The sequence below is a fragment of the Agaricus bisporus genome (genome assembly GCF_000300575.1).
Source record: "Agaricus bisporus var. bisporus H97 unplaced genomic scaffold AGABI2scaffold_4, whole genome shotgun sequence".
NCBI lineage: Eukaryota > Fungi > Basidiomycota > Agaricomycetes > Agaricales > Agaricaceae > Agaricus > Agaricus bisporus.
This window is the reverse complement of record NW_006267367.1, coordinates 1,610,445-1,627,422: the sequence shown is the minus strand read 5'-3', so window position 1 is coordinate 1,627,422 and position 16,978 is coordinate 1,610,445. Positions and strand designations below refer to the sequence as shown.

The 16,978-nt window shown below is 47.9% G+C and overlaps 5 protein-coding genes across 5 annotated transcripts; 2 read left to right on the top strand and 3 right to left on the bottom strand.

The window, feature by feature from the left end:
• Positions 1 to 140: 140 nt before the first annotated feature.
• On the bottom strand, positions 141 to 2,630 carry AGABI2DRAFT_192089 (hypothetical protein). Its single transcript, XM_006460288.1, has 10 exons — positions 2,480 to 2,630; positions 1,992 to 2,406; positions 1,673 to 1,943; positions 1,514 to 1,610; positions 1,118 to 1,454; positions 1,006 to 1,063; positions 862 to 950; positions 552 to 809; positions 409 to 498; positions 141 to 344 (listed from the first exon to the last, which is right to left on the bottom strand). The coding sequence occupies exons 3-10, from the start codon at positions 1,782 to 1,784 to the stop codon at positions 264 to 266; spliced, it is 1,122 nt and encodes a 373-aa protein (XP_006460351.1). The 5' UTR covers positions 1,785 to 1,943; positions 1,992 to 2,406; positions 2,480 to 2,630; the 3' UTR covers positions 141 to 263.
• A 221-nt stretch (positions 2,631 to 2,851) lies between these two features.
• On the bottom strand, positions 2,852 to 6,934 carry AGABI2DRAFT_192087 (hypothetical protein). Its single transcript, XM_006460287.1, has 16 exons — positions 6,861 to 6,934; positions 6,752 to 6,795; positions 6,621 to 6,700; positions 6,454 to 6,568; positions 6,168 to 6,401; positions 5,703 to 6,116; positions 5,537 to 5,651; positions 5,339 to 5,482; positions 4,818 to 5,283; positions 4,734 to 4,768; positions 4,018 to 4,684; positions 3,886 to 3,962; positions 3,627 to 3,828; positions 3,270 to 3,574; positions 3,061 to 3,209; positions 2,852 to 2,998 (listed from the first exon to the last, which is right to left on the bottom strand). Exons 9-16 carry the CDS (start codon positions 4,900 to 4,902, stop codon positions 2,965 to 2,967), a joined length of 1,554 nt encoding a protein of 517 aa, XP_006460350.1. The 5' UTR covers positions 4,903 to 5,283; positions 5,339 to 5,482; positions 5,537 to 5,651; positions 5,703 to 6,116; positions 6,168 to 6,401; positions 6,454 to 6,568; positions 6,621 to 6,700; positions 6,752 to 6,795; positions 6,861 to 6,934; the 3' UTR covers positions 2,852 to 2,964.
• A 388-nt stretch (positions 6,935 to 7,322) lies between these two features.
• On the top strand, positions 7,323 to 8,453 carry AGABI2DRAFT_192085 (hypothetical protein). Its single transcript, XM_006460286.1, has 6 exons — positions 7,323 to 7,422; positions 7,470 to 7,502; positions 7,551 to 7,649; positions 7,701 to 7,804; positions 7,860 to 8,111; positions 8,159 to 8,453. Exons 3-6 carry the CDS (start codon positions 7,641 to 7,643, stop codon positions 8,355 to 8,357), a joined length of 564 nt encoding a protein of 187 aa, XP_006460349.1. The 5' UTR covers positions 7,323 to 7,422; positions 7,470 to 7,502; positions 7,551 to 7,640; the 3' UTR covers positions 8,358 to 8,453.
• Positions 8,454 to 8,456: 3 nt separating this feature from the next.
• AGABI2DRAFT_220322 (hypothetical protein) lies at positions 8,457 to 13,173 on the top strand. The gene is made up of 12 exons (XM_006460285.1): positions 8,457 to 8,642; positions 8,690 to 8,784; positions 8,857 to 9,291; positions 9,345 to 9,930; positions 9,983 to 10,293; positions 10,347 to 10,551; positions 10,604 to 11,242; positions 11,295 to 11,917; positions 11,970 to 12,125; positions 12,179 to 12,436; positions 12,497 to 12,738; positions 12,792 to 13,173. The coding sequence occupies exons 1-12, from the start codon at positions 8,486 to 8,488 to the stop codon at positions 12,874 to 12,876; spliced, it is 3,792 nt and encodes a 1,263-aa protein (XP_006460348.1). The 5' UTR covers positions 8,457 to 8,485; the 3' UTR covers positions 12,877 to 13,173.
• A 126-nt stretch (positions 13,174 to 13,299) lies between these two features.
• AGABI2DRAFT_203343 (hypothetical protein) lies at positions 13,300 to 16,642 on the bottom strand (the record flags this gene model as incomplete). The annotated part of the gene is made up of 4 exons (XM_006460284.1): positions 13,300 to 14,375; positions 14,432 to 15,287; positions 15,345 to 15,710; positions 15,767 to 16,642. 4 exons carry the CDS (start codon positions 16,640 to 16,642, stop codon positions 13,300 to 13,302), a joined length of 3,174 nt encoding a protein of 1,057 aa, XP_006460347.1.
• Between the last annotated feature and the right edge of the window lie 336 nt (positions 16,643 to 16,978).

The following is a 16,978-nucleotide window of genomic DNA, read 5'->3' as shown; positions in this document are numbered from 1 at the left end:
TCATCTATATCGCTTTACCCTTGGGGTCTTTTTTTCTTCTTTTTTTTTTCCTCGATGTGCATACCAGGATTCCAATTTCACATGCGCTCACTGGTTTACATACAACTGTCTGTTATCTTACGTATAATAACCCCATCATCTATCATAGTCAGGTGTATAAAGATATATATACTGTATGCAGGATTACAACCACGAGGAAAAAACAATAGTGACGACCCAGGTGACAAAGTATAAGCCGACAGCAATGTCATACATTATATATGTTAGCGGCCCTCCTCTTTTTTACTTCTGAACCACTCGACCTTGAGTACGACGCATCGACCTTTTCTTCTCTTTTTCCAGATACTAACATCGATGAAAAAAATTGTAAGTTTTGGATGAGATAACACATGCGGAATGAATTCAAACCTTGCGTTGTTCAGAAGCGCTAAGTTTGGCAATCCTCTCTTCTTCAGCCTTCTTCTTTGCAGCCTTACGATCCTGGAGGGCTTGTTCCACCTGAAAATTGCTTCGTCAATAAAATATATATCGGCACTTCGAAAATACGTTACCTCTTCCTTTTTGTCTTTCTCAGCATCAGCTTTCAAATCCTTGTCCAACCCTTCTCTGATCTTCTTTAATTTACTTTTAGTCTCCGGGCGCAAATGCACTTTCGACAAAGAGTCAATGAACGTGAATAGTCCATCGACAAATGTCTGAAGATCTTTCATATGGCCTGCAGAGGGCATAACAACATTCAAAACGACGTGTTTCTCGCGTTCTTCAGGGTCGAGTGGTCTGCTTGGTCGGTCCCTGGGTTGGTCAGTGATCTGGTGCATAGTGAGTGAATGTACATATTCAAACAAGGCACAAGAAATTTACTGAAAGGGAGCGGAAGTAAGGCCGGATTTTTTCGTCGTTGATAAGGGGGCCAAGCACTTTGAGAACACCGTCGGTAATATCGGCAAATTCTAGACAACAAACATGTCAGTTCAGGGGTGTCCCGCAACGATTACGCGTCCATACCAGACATGACAGAATACGTGGCCGGAATATTAGGATTTTCAGTCGCCTTGGTCAAAGTCTACAAGACAGCATCGGTTTACAAGCCACCAACCTCAGAAGCAGCCAAACATACCAAGTCCCATCGGTTATCCTTGATAGAAGCCAGCTCCTCCTTGGTCACAATAGCAAACACAAAATCATGAGCAAGAACGCCCGGAGCCAAAGTAAAATCAAGCTGCAAGTCATCCCTTGGACGATACTGTAGGTCCATTAATTGACGTCCCATCTGGAATACATATTGAAACAAGTCGTGCCGAGGACGAAAAGTAAAGACAGTGTGCAACGAAGCAATGTTGCGTCGGCCGGTGCAATAACTGAAGTAGTCGGTATAGCCATCAGCAGTAAGAGGACCATGCTTCGTCACAGTCCTGCTAAATTGCTTTTCGTATGTAGGATAGTAGACGTCGAGCCTGCGTGTCACGAGTACATAAGACAGACCCGAGCAAATATAGAGGTGAGTTGAACATACCACTTAGTTGCCGCACGCTTGTTCCTGGAGGAGCCAAACCACCAGACTGCAACATAGAAAAGTAAAACAGCCAAGAGCGCGGCCTCCTTCTCAAAATCTAGGATCGAAGGCACAGTTTGGGACATGCATCCACGTGGAAGTAATACTAGATATACGTACAAGCCGGCCTGAAGGTCAAGGCCTTCCATCGGAACTCTAGACCATCGTACTCCTCCGGCACATTGATAGGGGGAGGTGTCAAGCCGGCGAGGAGTTTAGGGAGAAGAGACATGGAGGACGCGAACCCCAAGTTCGGATTTTCCCTGAGAATAGCCGGATATTGCCGAGAATGACCCTCCTAAGCGCTTAAGCATCCCAGGGATGTTGTTATATGGCTTCACTACAGTTGTCCTCCATCCTATCCTCCTACATTCCCCTGGACATGGATCCGGTACTGCTGTGTGCCATTCGAACAGTTCTTCTTACCTATCAGCTATAGGTTCCTCCCACAAGTTACTCCTCTTTCGTCCTCGATGTCTTCAAGCGCACCAAACCCTCCAAATCCGATTCCGACTCTGCACCATCAACCACAACCGCACCACTCATTAACCAAGCTATCCTACGACGTTGCCTCGGCCTCGCATCCTCCTTCCTCATCACAGACCTAACCACCAATCCAGAAAATGGCTATTCGACCTGGCTTACAGGTTTCAGCAATCTAGTCGATATCGTCGTCGTCCTTCACACGCGGAACGACCTTGAGCTAGAAACCATGTCTGAAGCTTCTAAAGCTTGTTCTGAATGCTGGACGGCCGCTGGAGCGTGGAAAGGAATGGAAGATTGTCGAGTAGGTGTTAGAACGATTGCTGGGAAGCTGAGAAAGTTATTAGATGAAGGTGGTAGGACTTATCGAGGTATGTGTGTGTATTCTGCTCACACCCGGATTCCTCCTCGAGGAAATACCTTCTCATCATCCGTTCTTCTCAGGTGAACCGGTGTATGCCCCTTGAGCTACACGCTTAAAAAATCCGTGCTTATACATGCATACTCGATTTAACGTTGGTTGTATTATTATCTAGCTCTATACTTGTATACTACTTGCCTGCTTCTGACTGTCAAAGAGTCGCTGATTGCTTCACAAAGGCATGTGATCTTATGAACACGAACAACCCATAACCGATGATCGACGAATGACGATTATAAAAATAGGTTTGTATCGAAGCACTGATACTAATCTCACAATTATCCGCTCACATACTTTGTCAACAGTGGGTTCACGAACTCTGGTCACTCTTTGCCGTACCATCTATATCATCTATTTGCTTACAAACGGTAAAGTCGATTTGATCATACTTGAATCGGCGCTCTACGATTGGTGATTCATATTTCCGGGACAATATTGTGTGGGGGTTTCTAACTTTAATTGATACATTACAGGGAACAGAATTTCATTTAGACCCTTAAAGGGTTCTTCAGAGAGCAGCAACGTTTGTAACAGGCCAGATACTGTTATTACAGAAACCGCGATTTAGCATTTGCTTCATAAGAAAAGATGGAAAGACGCATACTATGATTGATCAGATCGCTTGTATCCGAACTTCTCGATGAACTCTTCGAGTTCCTTGGGCCCTCTAGAGCCATAGGGATAAGAAACTGGTCTCGGTCGGTTTCCGTGCCCAGGCCGGCCTTCTATCCAGTGAAGGATGGGCGTGAAAATCTATTGCAGTAACGTATCAACCCATGAGGACATCAAGATGAAATCCGCAAGAGAGCTCACCTTCCAAGCAATATCCAATTCGTCGTGTCTAACAAAGTTCGAATGATCACCCCGCAGGGCGTCCAGAATGAGGGCTTCATAAGCCTCGGGGATCTTCGCATCAGTGAACCGTCTCTTGTAAGTCAAATCCATCTCGGTTGGCATTGCACGAGTGTAGAGTCCAGGCGTCTTAGCATTCATTTTGAGATAAACTGCCTCAGACGGTTGAATGCGGATGACGAGCTCATTGCGCGCTATGTCCTTGAATATTCCCTGTGTGACGTCCTTGAACTGGATGCGAACCTCGACCTTAGCCTCGTTCAAGGCTATTCATATACTTGTCGATCAATTTCAAACAGCAAAGGGGTATAACCGCACCTTTGCCGGCCTTGAGGATGAATGGAACGCCTTCCCAACGGGGGTTTTGAATCCAGAGTGTGCAAGCGGCGAAAGTGGGGCAAACTGAGTTGGGAGGAACGGTATCATCATCAAGATAGCCGGGTTTCCCATTTGCGGCAACGTATTGTCCGAGCAGGCAATCACTTTGTTCGATCGGGGCTATGGCACGGAGTACTTTGACCTATGATATGAAGTGGAGTTAGTACCTATATGGGGGAGCAGAATATGTGGGGTTTGCCTTCTCGTCTCGAATATCTTCTGCGGCGAAGGAGACTGGACGTTCCATGGTTAAAATACTAAGGACCTGGAGTAAGTCTGTTCTCATCCGGTCAGATGGGACAAAATGCGATTGCATAGGTCATCAACACACGATTTTGCAGGATATCGCGGATAATGCCAAATTCATCAAAGTAGCCACCGCGACCTTCTGTACCAAAGGGTTCCTTGAAAGTGATCTGAACGTTGCTGATGTGATTCTTGTCCCAAGCGGCGTTCATGGTAACATTAGCGAACCGGAGTACCAGGATATTCTTGACCATCTCCTTCCCCAGGTAATGATCAATACGGAAAGTCTCGTCTTCTTTCCAATGTTCCTTAACGGACTCGAGAAGTTCTTTAGCCGACGCGGTGTCTTTTCCAAATGGCTTCTCGATGATGATGCGATTGACGCCACTCCTGAAAATATAACAGTGCTCCTTGAGGTTTTTTGCCACAGGAATGAAGACGCTGGGAGGGAGGGCGAGATAGAAAAGACGGTTCCGTTCCTTGGACTGATATGCCGATTCTATTTCGTCGAGGTGCCTGTTAAGATTATCAAAGGACTCGCCGTCTTCATAGCCGCCGGAAACGTAAGTAGAGATGGCTTTAAACTCTTCGATAGACTTTGTGAGCTTGGGCTCTTCGTTGGGGTTTTTAATATAGGACGTTTGGCGCTTGTGAAACTCTTCCTGATCCATCTTTGTCCTGGCATAGCCGACGATTTTGACGTCATGAGGAAGTAAACCTTGGTGATAGAGGCCGAATAGGGCGGGGAAGGTCTATGCCAACGGAGATTAGGACGGCGGGGTGGCAAAACAGTATACGCACCTTCTTCTTCGCCAAATCGCCCGAAGCCCCAAGGACTGAGGTAGAGATAAGCAGGAGACGGCGGAGGAAGGGGGTGGTGCTCACCGATAATAATGGTGTTGTCCTTGAGCTCCTCGTGGGAGGTCTCCATGGAGGGGATTGTGCCTGAGAGGGAGCGTTCGCGGGGCATGGTGGTGGACGGAGAGTGGGCTGGTCTTTTCACTCGACTCCGGTCGCCCGAGTTATCTAATCTCGCATCAGCGTACCCCGGCCCGCCGCCCGGCTCTCACCTTTTCTCCATGGCCTCTCCGGATGAGCTCATCGACACCCTCAGGGAGCTCGTCACCCCCGCCTCTCTCCCCCATGACGCCGCCGCCGTCAACATCCGCGCAATGGCCCTCATCAGCCGCCTCAAGTCGCTCAACAGAGCCGCCAACAACGCCACCCGCGTCCACAAGGACATCACTGCAGAAGCTCGACTCGACATGGACCAGTCACATCTCCAACTACAGAACCTCCTTTACGAAAAACGCCACCTCGAACGCGAAATCGAAAAATGTCGACAGTTCGCGTACGTCTCTTCGTCCCCCAGTGGTCTGCAGTCGGCTGACCGCTCGCGCTTGCAGTTCCGTGTACCAGGACGTACCACTATACGCTCTCGACGATTTCAAACAACAAGCACCCGAAGACAGTCGCACAGAGCAGATACTAGCGGATGAACACCAGTTGATGCTCAGTCGTCTCAACTTTGAACTTTACGAGCGGCAACGGTTCGTCTGGCACCTTATATTCTCCGTGTACATTACCTCCAACATTATGTCCAGGCTTGACCAACGGCGGAAAGAGCTCTTGGAGCAAAAGGAGGAGCTTCTCAAGCAGAACAAGACCAAGCTCAACACGTTGGACTCGGTCAAAGCATACATTGATGCCCTCACAAAGGTGTGTTTCCACTATCCATTGACCCTACTTGTTATTCACGGGCTTGTTCAGACTGCGTCAGAAACACAAAAAAAGCTAGACGAACTTGTGGTCCAAGTTCCTTCAGAGTCATGATTTTTATTATATTTACATCATGTTATTGGACAATACACTGTACTATACAAGCCAAAAATATAGTCAACCGAGAGAGAAGCAACAAAGGCAAATGCTGGAACGTGACTACCAGAAAAGCAGTTCCGATAAGGTTACAATGCTAAAGTGAGCGGCGCGATAAGGTGATCCAACCAAAGGGAGACCCAATGAAAAAAATTTCCAACTAGAGTGACTCAAGCGATGGAGAAGTGTATATTCAGTTGTCGTCTTCACTGATGCTTCCAATGTCGCTCATCTCTTCATCTTCATCTTTGTTATCTTTGTTGTCGTCTCCATCAAGGGCCTCCTTTGTTGCAAATCTTTGGACATACTCTGGATAACTCATGTCAGTAGCAAGGCCCCCAAACAATCATATATGAGCACCTTTGACTTTGGCATCATACTCCTTTGGGTGGCGCATCATCAAAGCAGCAGCCTCCCCATTCAGAGGATCGTTGGGGTTGGGATAGCGCAACAGCTGCGGTAGGAAAACCTCGAAAATATTTATCATATCTGCGAAAGGTGACCGATGAGGATATGCGCCAGAAAGATATAGAATGCGCACCAAACATGGCTGACCAAGTCTGATTGATGACATCTAGACAGACAGAACCACTTCTGTGCAAGCGTCATTAGGATGATGCCTCAGAGGCTGGGAAAGAAGACTGACAGTTCATCGATATTGGGGTGGAATATCTTGTTCATAAAGCCAATGCTTGGTGATTTGAAAGGGTATTGGTCTGGGAGCTCGACATGGATCTTCCATACTCCTCCAGCGAATGGTGCTTTGCGGCGGTCAAGTTGGTTCGACGAATGCAGCGGGAAGTGATAACGCACTCTCTGCAGGACCATAGAAGCGGACATAGAATTCCTGCATATTATCATTTACAAGGTTGACTTCGTAGTCAGACATTAGCCTGTGGGGGGCCTGGGTCAGCTGTAAATTGTCCGCATTGGAGACGACGCACATCTTCATGACGTCCGTTTCAATCCGTCGTTTGCTTTGATTAGCGTGAACATATCCAAAGAAGAGCTGGTTAGATGGTTGGGAGTAGTAGCATGGTCAAGAATACTTATCATGTGTGGAGAGGATAGAGCGAATAAGCAGAGAGATGAGTGCCGGGGAGATTAGCGCGCTGGTAGAGTCACTGCATGAAGCTATTTATCCCCTGACGGATCTCACCGGCCGAGGTAACATGACGTTTATTTATTGCTCATTACACCAACCTTCACCATGCCCACCACTCCCGAACGACCATCTTCTCTCGTGCTGTCCAGTTCTCGGGGGCGCGCCGCGCCGGTCAACAACCCCCAGGACTCAGAGTCTGACAGCGACCACGAGAGCCTTGTCCAGGTGCGGTAGTTGCTTTTATAGCTCCTTATAATTCGTACATACTCTCTTGTATTTTTTATTCTACATGCGTATAAACCACAGGTCCAGTTCAAAGCCCTCATGCGAAATGTTCGTGAGCTCGAAAATAACCTGAAAATGATGAGAAAGCAAAACATCCAACTTCAACAAAAACTCGACGGTTACGAAGATGATACTCCAATCACGCCAAGAAAGAGGACCTCCGTGAACATTGAGACAAAAGTCAAGATTCGCAATTTAGAAGCCAGGGTAGAAGAACTCGAAAAGGTTGCGTTGGAAACTGCTTGTGTGACTCGGATTCTCACCGCTGGCAGAGAAACTCCCGGCTGAACAAGAAGGTCAAGCAGGTATGTCTCATCTGCTATCAAATCCCATATCCTCTAAGTCGAGTGTAGTTGCGGGACAAAGAATTACAGGCTGAAGCCGACGAATTGATTCCTCGGTGTTCTGATGATGAAATTCATGACCAAGATGGATTTCAGAGGATGAGAAAGGTTGGCGCTATTAAATATCGACCACGCTTGTTGGTGCTGACATTGATATAGCTGTTGCGCAGGTTTTCGAAATGGATGAGTATTACCACGCTCGCAGAGGATCCCGAAGACTGTCCGATTTGCTTAGAGCAACTCAAAAAAAAGAAAGCTTATGCGTATGTCAGAATTAGCAATTGGATAATTGGGGACTGAGATGAGGATCGACATCAGGATACCTTGTGAGCATCTCATTTGCACCGAGTGCCTCCCACAAATTAGCAAGGGAGCCGACGAGACAGTTATGTGTCCGCAATGCCGGCGTGTTTTTCCTCGAGAAGAAGTCGGATTACTCCAATACACAGAAACGGAAAGATGGGACGAGCTTTTGAAGCTGGCTGGCGAGTCCACACACATTAACTACGGAGGTGGAGAGACGACCTCGGAACAGGAAGAAGAAGATTTTATTGACGATGACGAATCAAGGTGGGCCCTTGTGCGGAATCAAATTTGTGAGGCTGAGCCTGTGTTAGAACGGTCTTATCGGAAGGCGGTGTCATTCAAGATCAAAGTGAAGAAGACAGCGAAAATGAAGGGGTTCACGATGAAAGCAGGGCTGATTCCACGACACCTGGTGGTCCTGTTTCATACGCAGAGTCGCCAACTCGAGAGAAGCGAAAGAAGATGGAGGAATTGGCATCGACCAGGAGCAAGAGGCAGAGGGTACTGTAACTCGTCCCGGGATATTAACATAACGCCGACATGATGATGTAATAAGGGCGTCAATATAGCTGGTGCGCGTACGACACGTGACCGCGCCTTCTTGGTTGAGCAGTTCCTCTCTTGAAGCGGCCCAATCCATGTCCGTTTCCACTTCCCCCCGAAAAACAATTCCCCTCGCAACAGGTGATGAGCTCCGGCTTCGCACAAAATCACTCACACAAACAACGACCAAGCGTGCCTTCTACTGTGGTGTAGTCGTCGAAGGCTCGGAAAATGGAAAGCGACTCCCCGATGGTACTTGAAGAGTTTCACACTATGGCGTCAATCTGACCGTTGGACAGAGATACAGGATCTAGTGCTTTCCCTGGGTCAGCCTGTCGCATTCACCACGAGCGAAATGTTCTCTTCATCCTCCACTTCGTCTATCTCCAATCTTGTACGTACCTTGTTCGGTATTTGGCATTAGCCGAATCTCTGCGTATTAACTCCCTCCTAATCAATGATGTAGGACGCTCCTACACAACGGAAACGCGCACTCACCGATACCTCCGCTCTCGTCTCTGTTATCAATGAACTGGTCTCAAGCGAGCGCACCTATGTCAAACGTCTACAAATGCTCAAGAACGATTATGCCGATCCGCTACGCAGTTTTGCTCGCAGCAAAGATACCGCCATAATACCCGCATACGAAGCCAAAACACTCTTTGGAAACATTGATAACCTTCTCCCTGTCAATGAGGCATTTCTTATGGATTTGGAAAAGATGCAAGCGCCCAATGGTTCGCGAACCGTGGGAGGTGTCGGAGATGTTGCATTACGACACTTCAAAGAGTTGCGGGGTTTCGAACAATACAAACAATACTATGTCAAGCGAGAAGACGCGCAACTCATATTTGAGCGGGAGGCATCCAAAAAATCTTCACGATTTGCAGCGTACATTGATGTACGTCTATCCTTTCCAACTGCCTGTGATTCGAGTTTATTCCGTCATGTTAGCATATCAAATATCAAGCTACCGATCCCAAGAATCGTGTTGGCCTGCGAGAACTTCTCATGGAACCTGTGCAACGAATACCAAGATACACTCTTCTGTTTCGGACCATGTTGAAGCATATGGCACCAGAAGATCCACAGCGAGCAAAAATAGTCGAGGCAGATGAAATCGCAAGTATAATTGCGCTTGCTGAGGCAGATGAACAGACAAAGCGCGCTGCGGTATTCTACTGCCTAACAGCCACAATTGACGGATTCCCTCCCGACCTCTTCTCCAACTCACGGAAATTCATTGACTGTATTGACGTCGAAGATATCCTATCCGAGCCACCCATATCATCAGCGGTCTCTGCATCAAGCAGCTCAGGTAGTTCTCTCCATTGTACACTATTCCTTTTCGACGACAAACTCGTAATTGTTAAACGACCTGGAAATGGTGAAAAGGGAGGAAAAGCGTTGACAGGCTTGAGTGAATTGAACAAAGTCACAAAGGCCGGTGGTATCCCTACGGGTAAGAAAAAAAGCGGAATGACGTGCAAAGGCGTTGTAGACGTTACGGATGTTGTAGCGACTGATATCGGCGGGGTTGGTAGGTCATGACCTAGGTTTTGCTGCAGAGACGTCAACTCAATCAATGACAGATTTTCATCTTTTTCTCGAGAGTCCACCGCAGGATCAAAATGAGCGCTGGTCAGGTCGTCCCTTCCGATCTTACACCGCTGTCAGTCCTCCAATACCCTCCAATTTCGATCCAGCGCGCATTGAAGCCGACAAACTCCGTTTCCTCGAGAATTTATGGCATGTGCAGGCGATGTACCGTTCCCGTTCCGGCCAGTCTGTAGTCCTATGTTCTGAGGAGGAAGAAGTGGAATCTCGTGCTGGAAAAACAACGATTGCCCGTACTTATTTCAATGTCTATCAGCGAACTGCTTTTCTACAAGAACTCAAGAAGGTAATCAGATTATCTTTGTTTATTCAAGCGTGACTAACTATCCAATGACGTAGACTAAGATCCTTGTTCACATTGATCCCTTAGGGTCCGCTGATCCGATTCCGTTTGGCATAGGGGCTCCCCCTTTTGCTCGAATACGCGTGCAACCCCTGGCGGGAGGACTTTGTCGTTATTCTGTATCATCGGATGACCCAGATGATGAAACAGAAGAAGACATAGTTCAAACGGAACGCGTTCCAAGCCGTGTCATCCAAACTAGTGAGTTATCCCGATCACGTTGACCCTTTCATAGACGCTCAGGCCAACTCAGTCCATCAGTTCGGGTTCTTTGAATTTAAAACGGGAAAGAATTCCCTGCCATCGACACCTACAAGTCGTTCCCGCGTTGGTCGGTTTGGCCTGGATGCCATATCTCGAAACTTGTTTACTAGTCGTCCCGGGTCCGTTTCGGACTTTTTCGCCGGCTCAATCAATGGCCGTAAGATTAAGACATCGACTGTCAGTCGATCGTCCATGTACACCCAAACTACGAACACCACTGGCGACGGTAGTTCGACCAAGTTCTCTTCGAGGTCAAACTCCACAGCCGCAACAACGGTCTTCTCAACGGACGAAGATTCAATGCTCAGTCCTACCAAATCATCGAAATCTCAGAAGACTTTGCTTACGCGTGCAAGATCTCCAGCAGCATCTGCGTCAGAATCTGAGAGGGATTCTAGTAGGCCCGCGTCACGTGCAGAATCGTTGTCCGTGCCAACGGCCGAAAACGGTCCTGAGTACAGTGACTACGAAGATGAGGATGGGACGATAGGCGAGAAGATCAAGGACATTGATACTTCAGACTATAATCTCGCAAAGCAATTGGAGCTTGCTAGACAAAATAGTTTACATCAACATGCCAACCTTACTTTGTCCATGGATGCACCTTTGGAAGATACCATTTACGAAGGTTAGTATGGCCTTTTCGAACAGCTTGCCGGTTAGCTTACAAACCGGTTCAGAGGGCCCGCCAGCGTCTTTACATTTATCACCTTCTGATGCCAACCCTCAACGGTCAACATCACTCCGACCCGAATCGCTACTACATTCTCCCGATCAGCTTCACCGACCCGTTTCTAGGCAATCTGATCGTCGTCCTGTAGGACCTCGGAGCATTTCCCCTTCACCTGCGCCAGAAAGTCCAACAAGCGAACTTTCTTACCTCTCGGACGACCATGCATCTGTCTCAGAGTCTGAATTGTCTCAGTTTTCATTAGCCATAACTGCACGTCAAGGTCCATTGCGAACACCTATCCGCCGCAGCAAACGCCAACCCTTCCCCACCATTGAGGATACGCCGAAAGCTTCAAGTTCCAATTCAGTATTTGCCGCCGCCACCACGAATTCGAGTTTAGCATCGTGTCAGGTTGAACCCCTGTCTATCAAGAAGAAAAACTCTACAAGGTCTTCAACAGCAAGTACGTCTCCCCTAGCCAGGAAACTCAACTCACGAGCATCTGGCAACCGCGTTGTTTCCCCGCGCCGCACATCGCCACAAGTAAAAAAGCCAAAGCAAGTGGCCACGAACATCAAGTCCGAAATGCTCGAACACGTGTCTCAATTAGCCTTGTCAACGAAGGAGGACGTATGTGGTTACCTCTTCGAATTTTTAAAGTGGAAATCTCACCATGATCCAGCTCGAACTGTCAAGGCGGATTGTAAAGAAAATCAAGCTTGAGGTGGAAGGAAGTAGATCTACGACCTCGCGTAGTCCATTCATTGAAGAGGCCTCTCGACCGTCTTCCCCTGAGAAGAACTCGCGAATTCCTTTAACAACGCCTAATGCCCCTTTGGTGTGTATATACACGCACCCTTCTCACGTATTATTCAACTCATACCGTATCAGACCAAGGAGGCTAGGGCCCGCATGGAAGAGATGCGTGCCATGATTGGCAGACGGCAAGCGGTGGAACCTGCGCCTGTTGGAAGAAGCCGAACTAACATATTCGATACCTCTCGTTCTCACCCATCACCAGTGTCTGACGAATCTTCCCGAAGAATAGAAGATCTGATATCAGACGCGGACAAAAACCTCGCGCAAGCCATGAATCACCATGAAGAGCTGCAGAGCGAATTCCAGAATCTAGTAGCTCGGCATAAGGAGGTTGGTCATCCTCAATCATGCGCATACGTTAACAATACAAATGTTAATTTCTGTATGTAGAAAATGATCGAACTGGAAAGGGCGAGGAGTGATTTACAACATTCGAAAAGGCAATGTGAGCTTGTCAAAAGCCTTTTGGCCGATGCAACGGCAGAGAAAGACATCATGTACGAAGCTTTCAATGAAGAGCTGGATAGCATGTATAACGATGCAAGTCTTCCCGATGACGAGGCTTTCCATGCCTTGGCAAGGGATTTACGAGAGACTAAAGAAACAAGGAATAATCTCAGTCGAGAAAACTCGTTGAGTAATCTAATGATTAAATCTAATTCTCGCTGATCAAAGTCTTCTATAGGCAATTAAAGCGTAAAGTCGCGGAGCTTGAATCACAACAACAAGAATGGGCCTCCCTTCTTCGTGCTAATGGCTTAATCTCATAGTCATCTTCAGCGTCACTTATCCACTATACCCGCTGTTTTGCTTAATCCGCTTTCAACACGTTATCACATAGTTGCATTTTACTGTATATCATTACTAGCATAGTCGTTCTCGACCTCACGGACATCTCTACCTGCTTTCACCGTCCCTTGGCATGTAGTCTCTTGAGCGAACTTGACGTCCGCTTACCGTTATCTTTCTTCTCACCCAATTTGACCGCGGGTGGACATATCTAACCATTCTGTTTACATATACAATATGTATCGCTGCTGAAATCACGTCTTAAATAACTGATTAGAATAATGATAAGGACGAATGGGAGCTATAAGGTATAAAGTGGGTAAAGTAGCTACTCTATCAAATTTTCTTGTTGACTTGTGAACGTGCTGTAAAGTGACAATGGATTAAGGAGGCATCGTGAACCATCATGTAGAAACAAGATCTTCGTCAGGCGGAGCACTGCGTGACCTTCGCCGTACAGTACCTCGTTTCCACCGACTCATGAGAGTAGGTGAGTATCCCGCATCCAAATTCTCGGGGTGCAGCCGATCAGGGGAAAAAGCGGCACTTTGCGAGCCATTTATATGGAGAAAATCCTTCACATTACGAAGGCTGAATCTGGAGTTTCTGCGGCCAAGCGACAGAGGAGAGCTGGGTCGACTGGAAGAACTACTGCAATCTGTAGGGGCTGCGCTAGCTGAACATCGAGTGCTTGGTAAGTAAGTCGAAGATGCGGATAGAGGAAGAGTCATCTTGGCTGAATGAGGGTCTATAAGGTCGGGCAAGCTTGGAAAATCGTGCGGACGATTCCCATCCGTATGGGATGGGGAAATAACGACGTGATCATAGGAAGGCGCCTTCCGCCGGGGTATCCTCAGACTCTCTTGCTTTGAGAGTCGGTTCCTTGCCAGACCAGCGACGCTGATAGCAGAGTTAGAACGCGAGAATCCAGACCACTCCCTAGAGTCTTGTGAAGGTTGAGGAAAAAGTTCCTCATCATGTAGGCTCGCGTACAATCGTGCAGAAAGACAAACAGGTGAAGCGACGTCTTGAAGGCCATGGTCTACTTGAAGGCGGCCACTGATCATCGAACGATTGATATAAATGGAGTTCGAATCATAATTCAGTGTAGCAAAGATAGATTTGAGAGAGGTCGTGGAAGAGCGTCTATTCGGCGGACGGAAATGATCCTGCAGAGCAGCAATGTCGCTTTTCTTTAGAGTCAGCTTCCTACGGCGAAATTCCCCGCGAGCCGCTGTTGCTGATGATTCTACATCCGACCCGCCCGACGTCGTCGGATTGAATTCCTCAGTCGCGTCGGCGGGTTGACGCAATCTTCTGATTGTATTATAACTCGGGAGTGGGGTGTTCACCCACGCGCGTTGCTGCTTTACTGAGTCGCGGACACTCTGCACCCAGATTTTTTTCTCCCTTTGACAAGCCGCAGCCAGCTCGAAATGGATGGACTTAGATGACAGACGAAAGGAACAGGGCAGCATAGCTTTGGCCAATGAGTCAGATCTAGCAAAACCATAGTAAGTGCTGAGTAAAACGAACCTTCTTCCCTTTCCCCACCTGCTATGTCAAAGTCGGCAAGCGAAAACCAATGTCGCGGTTCATATTTTTTACCTTTATGGATTTTAGCGAGGATTATGTATCCACCTGAGTACAAAAACACTCCGAGATATTTAGCTGTCAGGCTTGGAAAGTCTTCAATCGAGTTGTAAGGACTGTAGTAAAGGACATCCAAGGACCCTGCGAGAAGGCAGGGTCCAAGAGAAGAAAGAAAGGATGGTGTCAACGTGTATATGGGTAGCTGTTGTGCTGCTGCGGGATCGGAGGTGGGCGAAGGAAGGGGAGAAGCCGACGGTAGGGTAAAGCGAGACATGATAAGTGAGGATTTAGTGACCGCTTCTCTCCTTCGGTGAGCCTCGTCGACAGATGTAGCAACACTCCGCATGATTTGAATAGCGTTTTCGATGATGAACACGACGTCATCCGACCCGAGAAGTAACGCTCTGGGTTTCAACTGTTCAAGCAGAAGCGGGTATTTGCATATCCTTTGTACAGGCTTAATCAAATAATCCACAAACATCAGCCTCGACGGGCTCTTGTCAAATACCCGATATCCTTCCGTCGCCGAACGAGAGGTGGGTTTGCTTCCTGAGCACGTCAGGGATGTTGTTCGACGCCTCTTCTGCTCAATCATCTCGCCTGCCAGGCTGGGTTGGTACGGACTTGGAGCGGAGACAGGACTACTATTCTCCAGTTTGCTGGGCCTAGATATTATAACAGAACAACGTTGTTCAAATGACTCCCACTCGGAGGAATGTTGAGACATCGCCCTTCTGATAAGGTTTAAAGCCTCTGGATGGCCAGCACAGAACGTCTGATAGACATCGAATTTGGATGCCTATATGCCCAACAATCATAAATGAATGAGCGCAAAAAGATGAAATAGCAATCCAACCTCTGCAATGAATGTCCGTGATACATTCTTGAGGACAGAAATCAAGATCGAGACATCTTCCGACTCAAATTGATATGGTTCTGTCACATTTGAACAACCGAGAGGCAGTAAAAGCTCTTGCAGGGTCGAGAGGAATTCCTCGTGCGCCAGGAGGATGTCCTCGAGATTACGGCTCAGAACATCTATCTCAGCTTCGGTGAAGACTGACTTCGTCGATGGGGATGGTGCTGAAGGTATCATCGGGTCCACCTGAGTAGGAGTCTGGCCCGCATGAGCATTGATCCATGGTCCAGTAGCAAATGTAGCCGAGGCTCGAGCAAACGCCGAAGCTCGTATCTCAAACATTGACAGACGCTGGATATACACCTTGTTTCGAAGAATCAGAAACCGAACGCCTGCAAGCCATCTTGAACAGGACCTACAGATAATATTCGCAAATCCCTAACATAATCTAGCTCCGTCGCTAGAAGTTCTCTCAAAGCATGAAGAATCCGCACCACGTCTTTGAGATCTTCGGTTCGTATATCCGTATTGGAATAATGCGTATCACCACTATTGGCTGGGCTGAGGTCCATTAATGACGACGCGTATGTGCTACCTGAAAATTCGCTGGGAGGGCGAAATGGTGATTCTGGCTGTTCTTCGATGCATGTATTATCTGATTGCCTTGGTAGACGAGAGATATCAAAATTCAGCGCGGGATCGGAAGTGATTCGAAGGCGGGAAGACGTTGTGGGAGATGAGAGGCAACGTTTCAGAGCACAGGTGGATGCAGCATGTAATGGCGCGGTAGCAGGAAATGACGCCGATGCTAAGACAGGGGTTGATATTGACTGCGGATCGGGGCTGGGATTCTTACTTATTGGCTTACGCGGTGGTGTGGGGGGTGTAGATATCCAGATTGGCGCTTCAAGTAACATGTGCAGTGACATGTGCGAACCGGGCGGAGTGGTATCCTTGTCTAGGGTCGCTTTTTGGGCAGGTATTGAGCGATCGTTGTGACCGGGTGCGAAATCGACAGGTGACTGACATGATTCATTTGATGTAGGGATCGTGTTGCATATAGGCGATGCAGGAATCGTGGGGAGGGGAGGGGAAACCAGCTTCGTCAAAGGAAGAGAACTGTTAAAGCGTGCTGGGCGTTGGCTGTTACTCGGTGAGGCTGGAGTGGACGGGGCCAGCAGAGGAATCACGGGGGCCTTGATAGGTCTGGGTTGGCTAACGTTTATGCAATCTGTAAACAAAGTTGGTGCCGTTGCTGGAACAGAAAAGCAGGGTGGTGGAGGCAGAACTTCCATGGCCAAATGGCGAGAATGTCGTCTTCGTAAGGGTAGGTGAGGACTAGGATGACAGGAAGAAAAAGAAACGCGTACCAAACTAGGCGCGATCGAAATTCCGCCAGAATGTGTCTCTAGCCGCTTGACGAGTCGTGACAAGAAGGGGAGAAAGAAAGACGGAAGAGGGGAAAATGTGAGGTAGGAAGGTAGGAAGGTAGGAAGATAAAATATGCCGGCTGCACGTTTGACGAATTTCGACAAGTCTACTGATCCATGTCTCTCGGGTCTGCCAAAACCGGGGACACGATCGGCTTCGTCTTGCAAGGTGTCAGGATAGTCCGTAGGACCACATGCCAT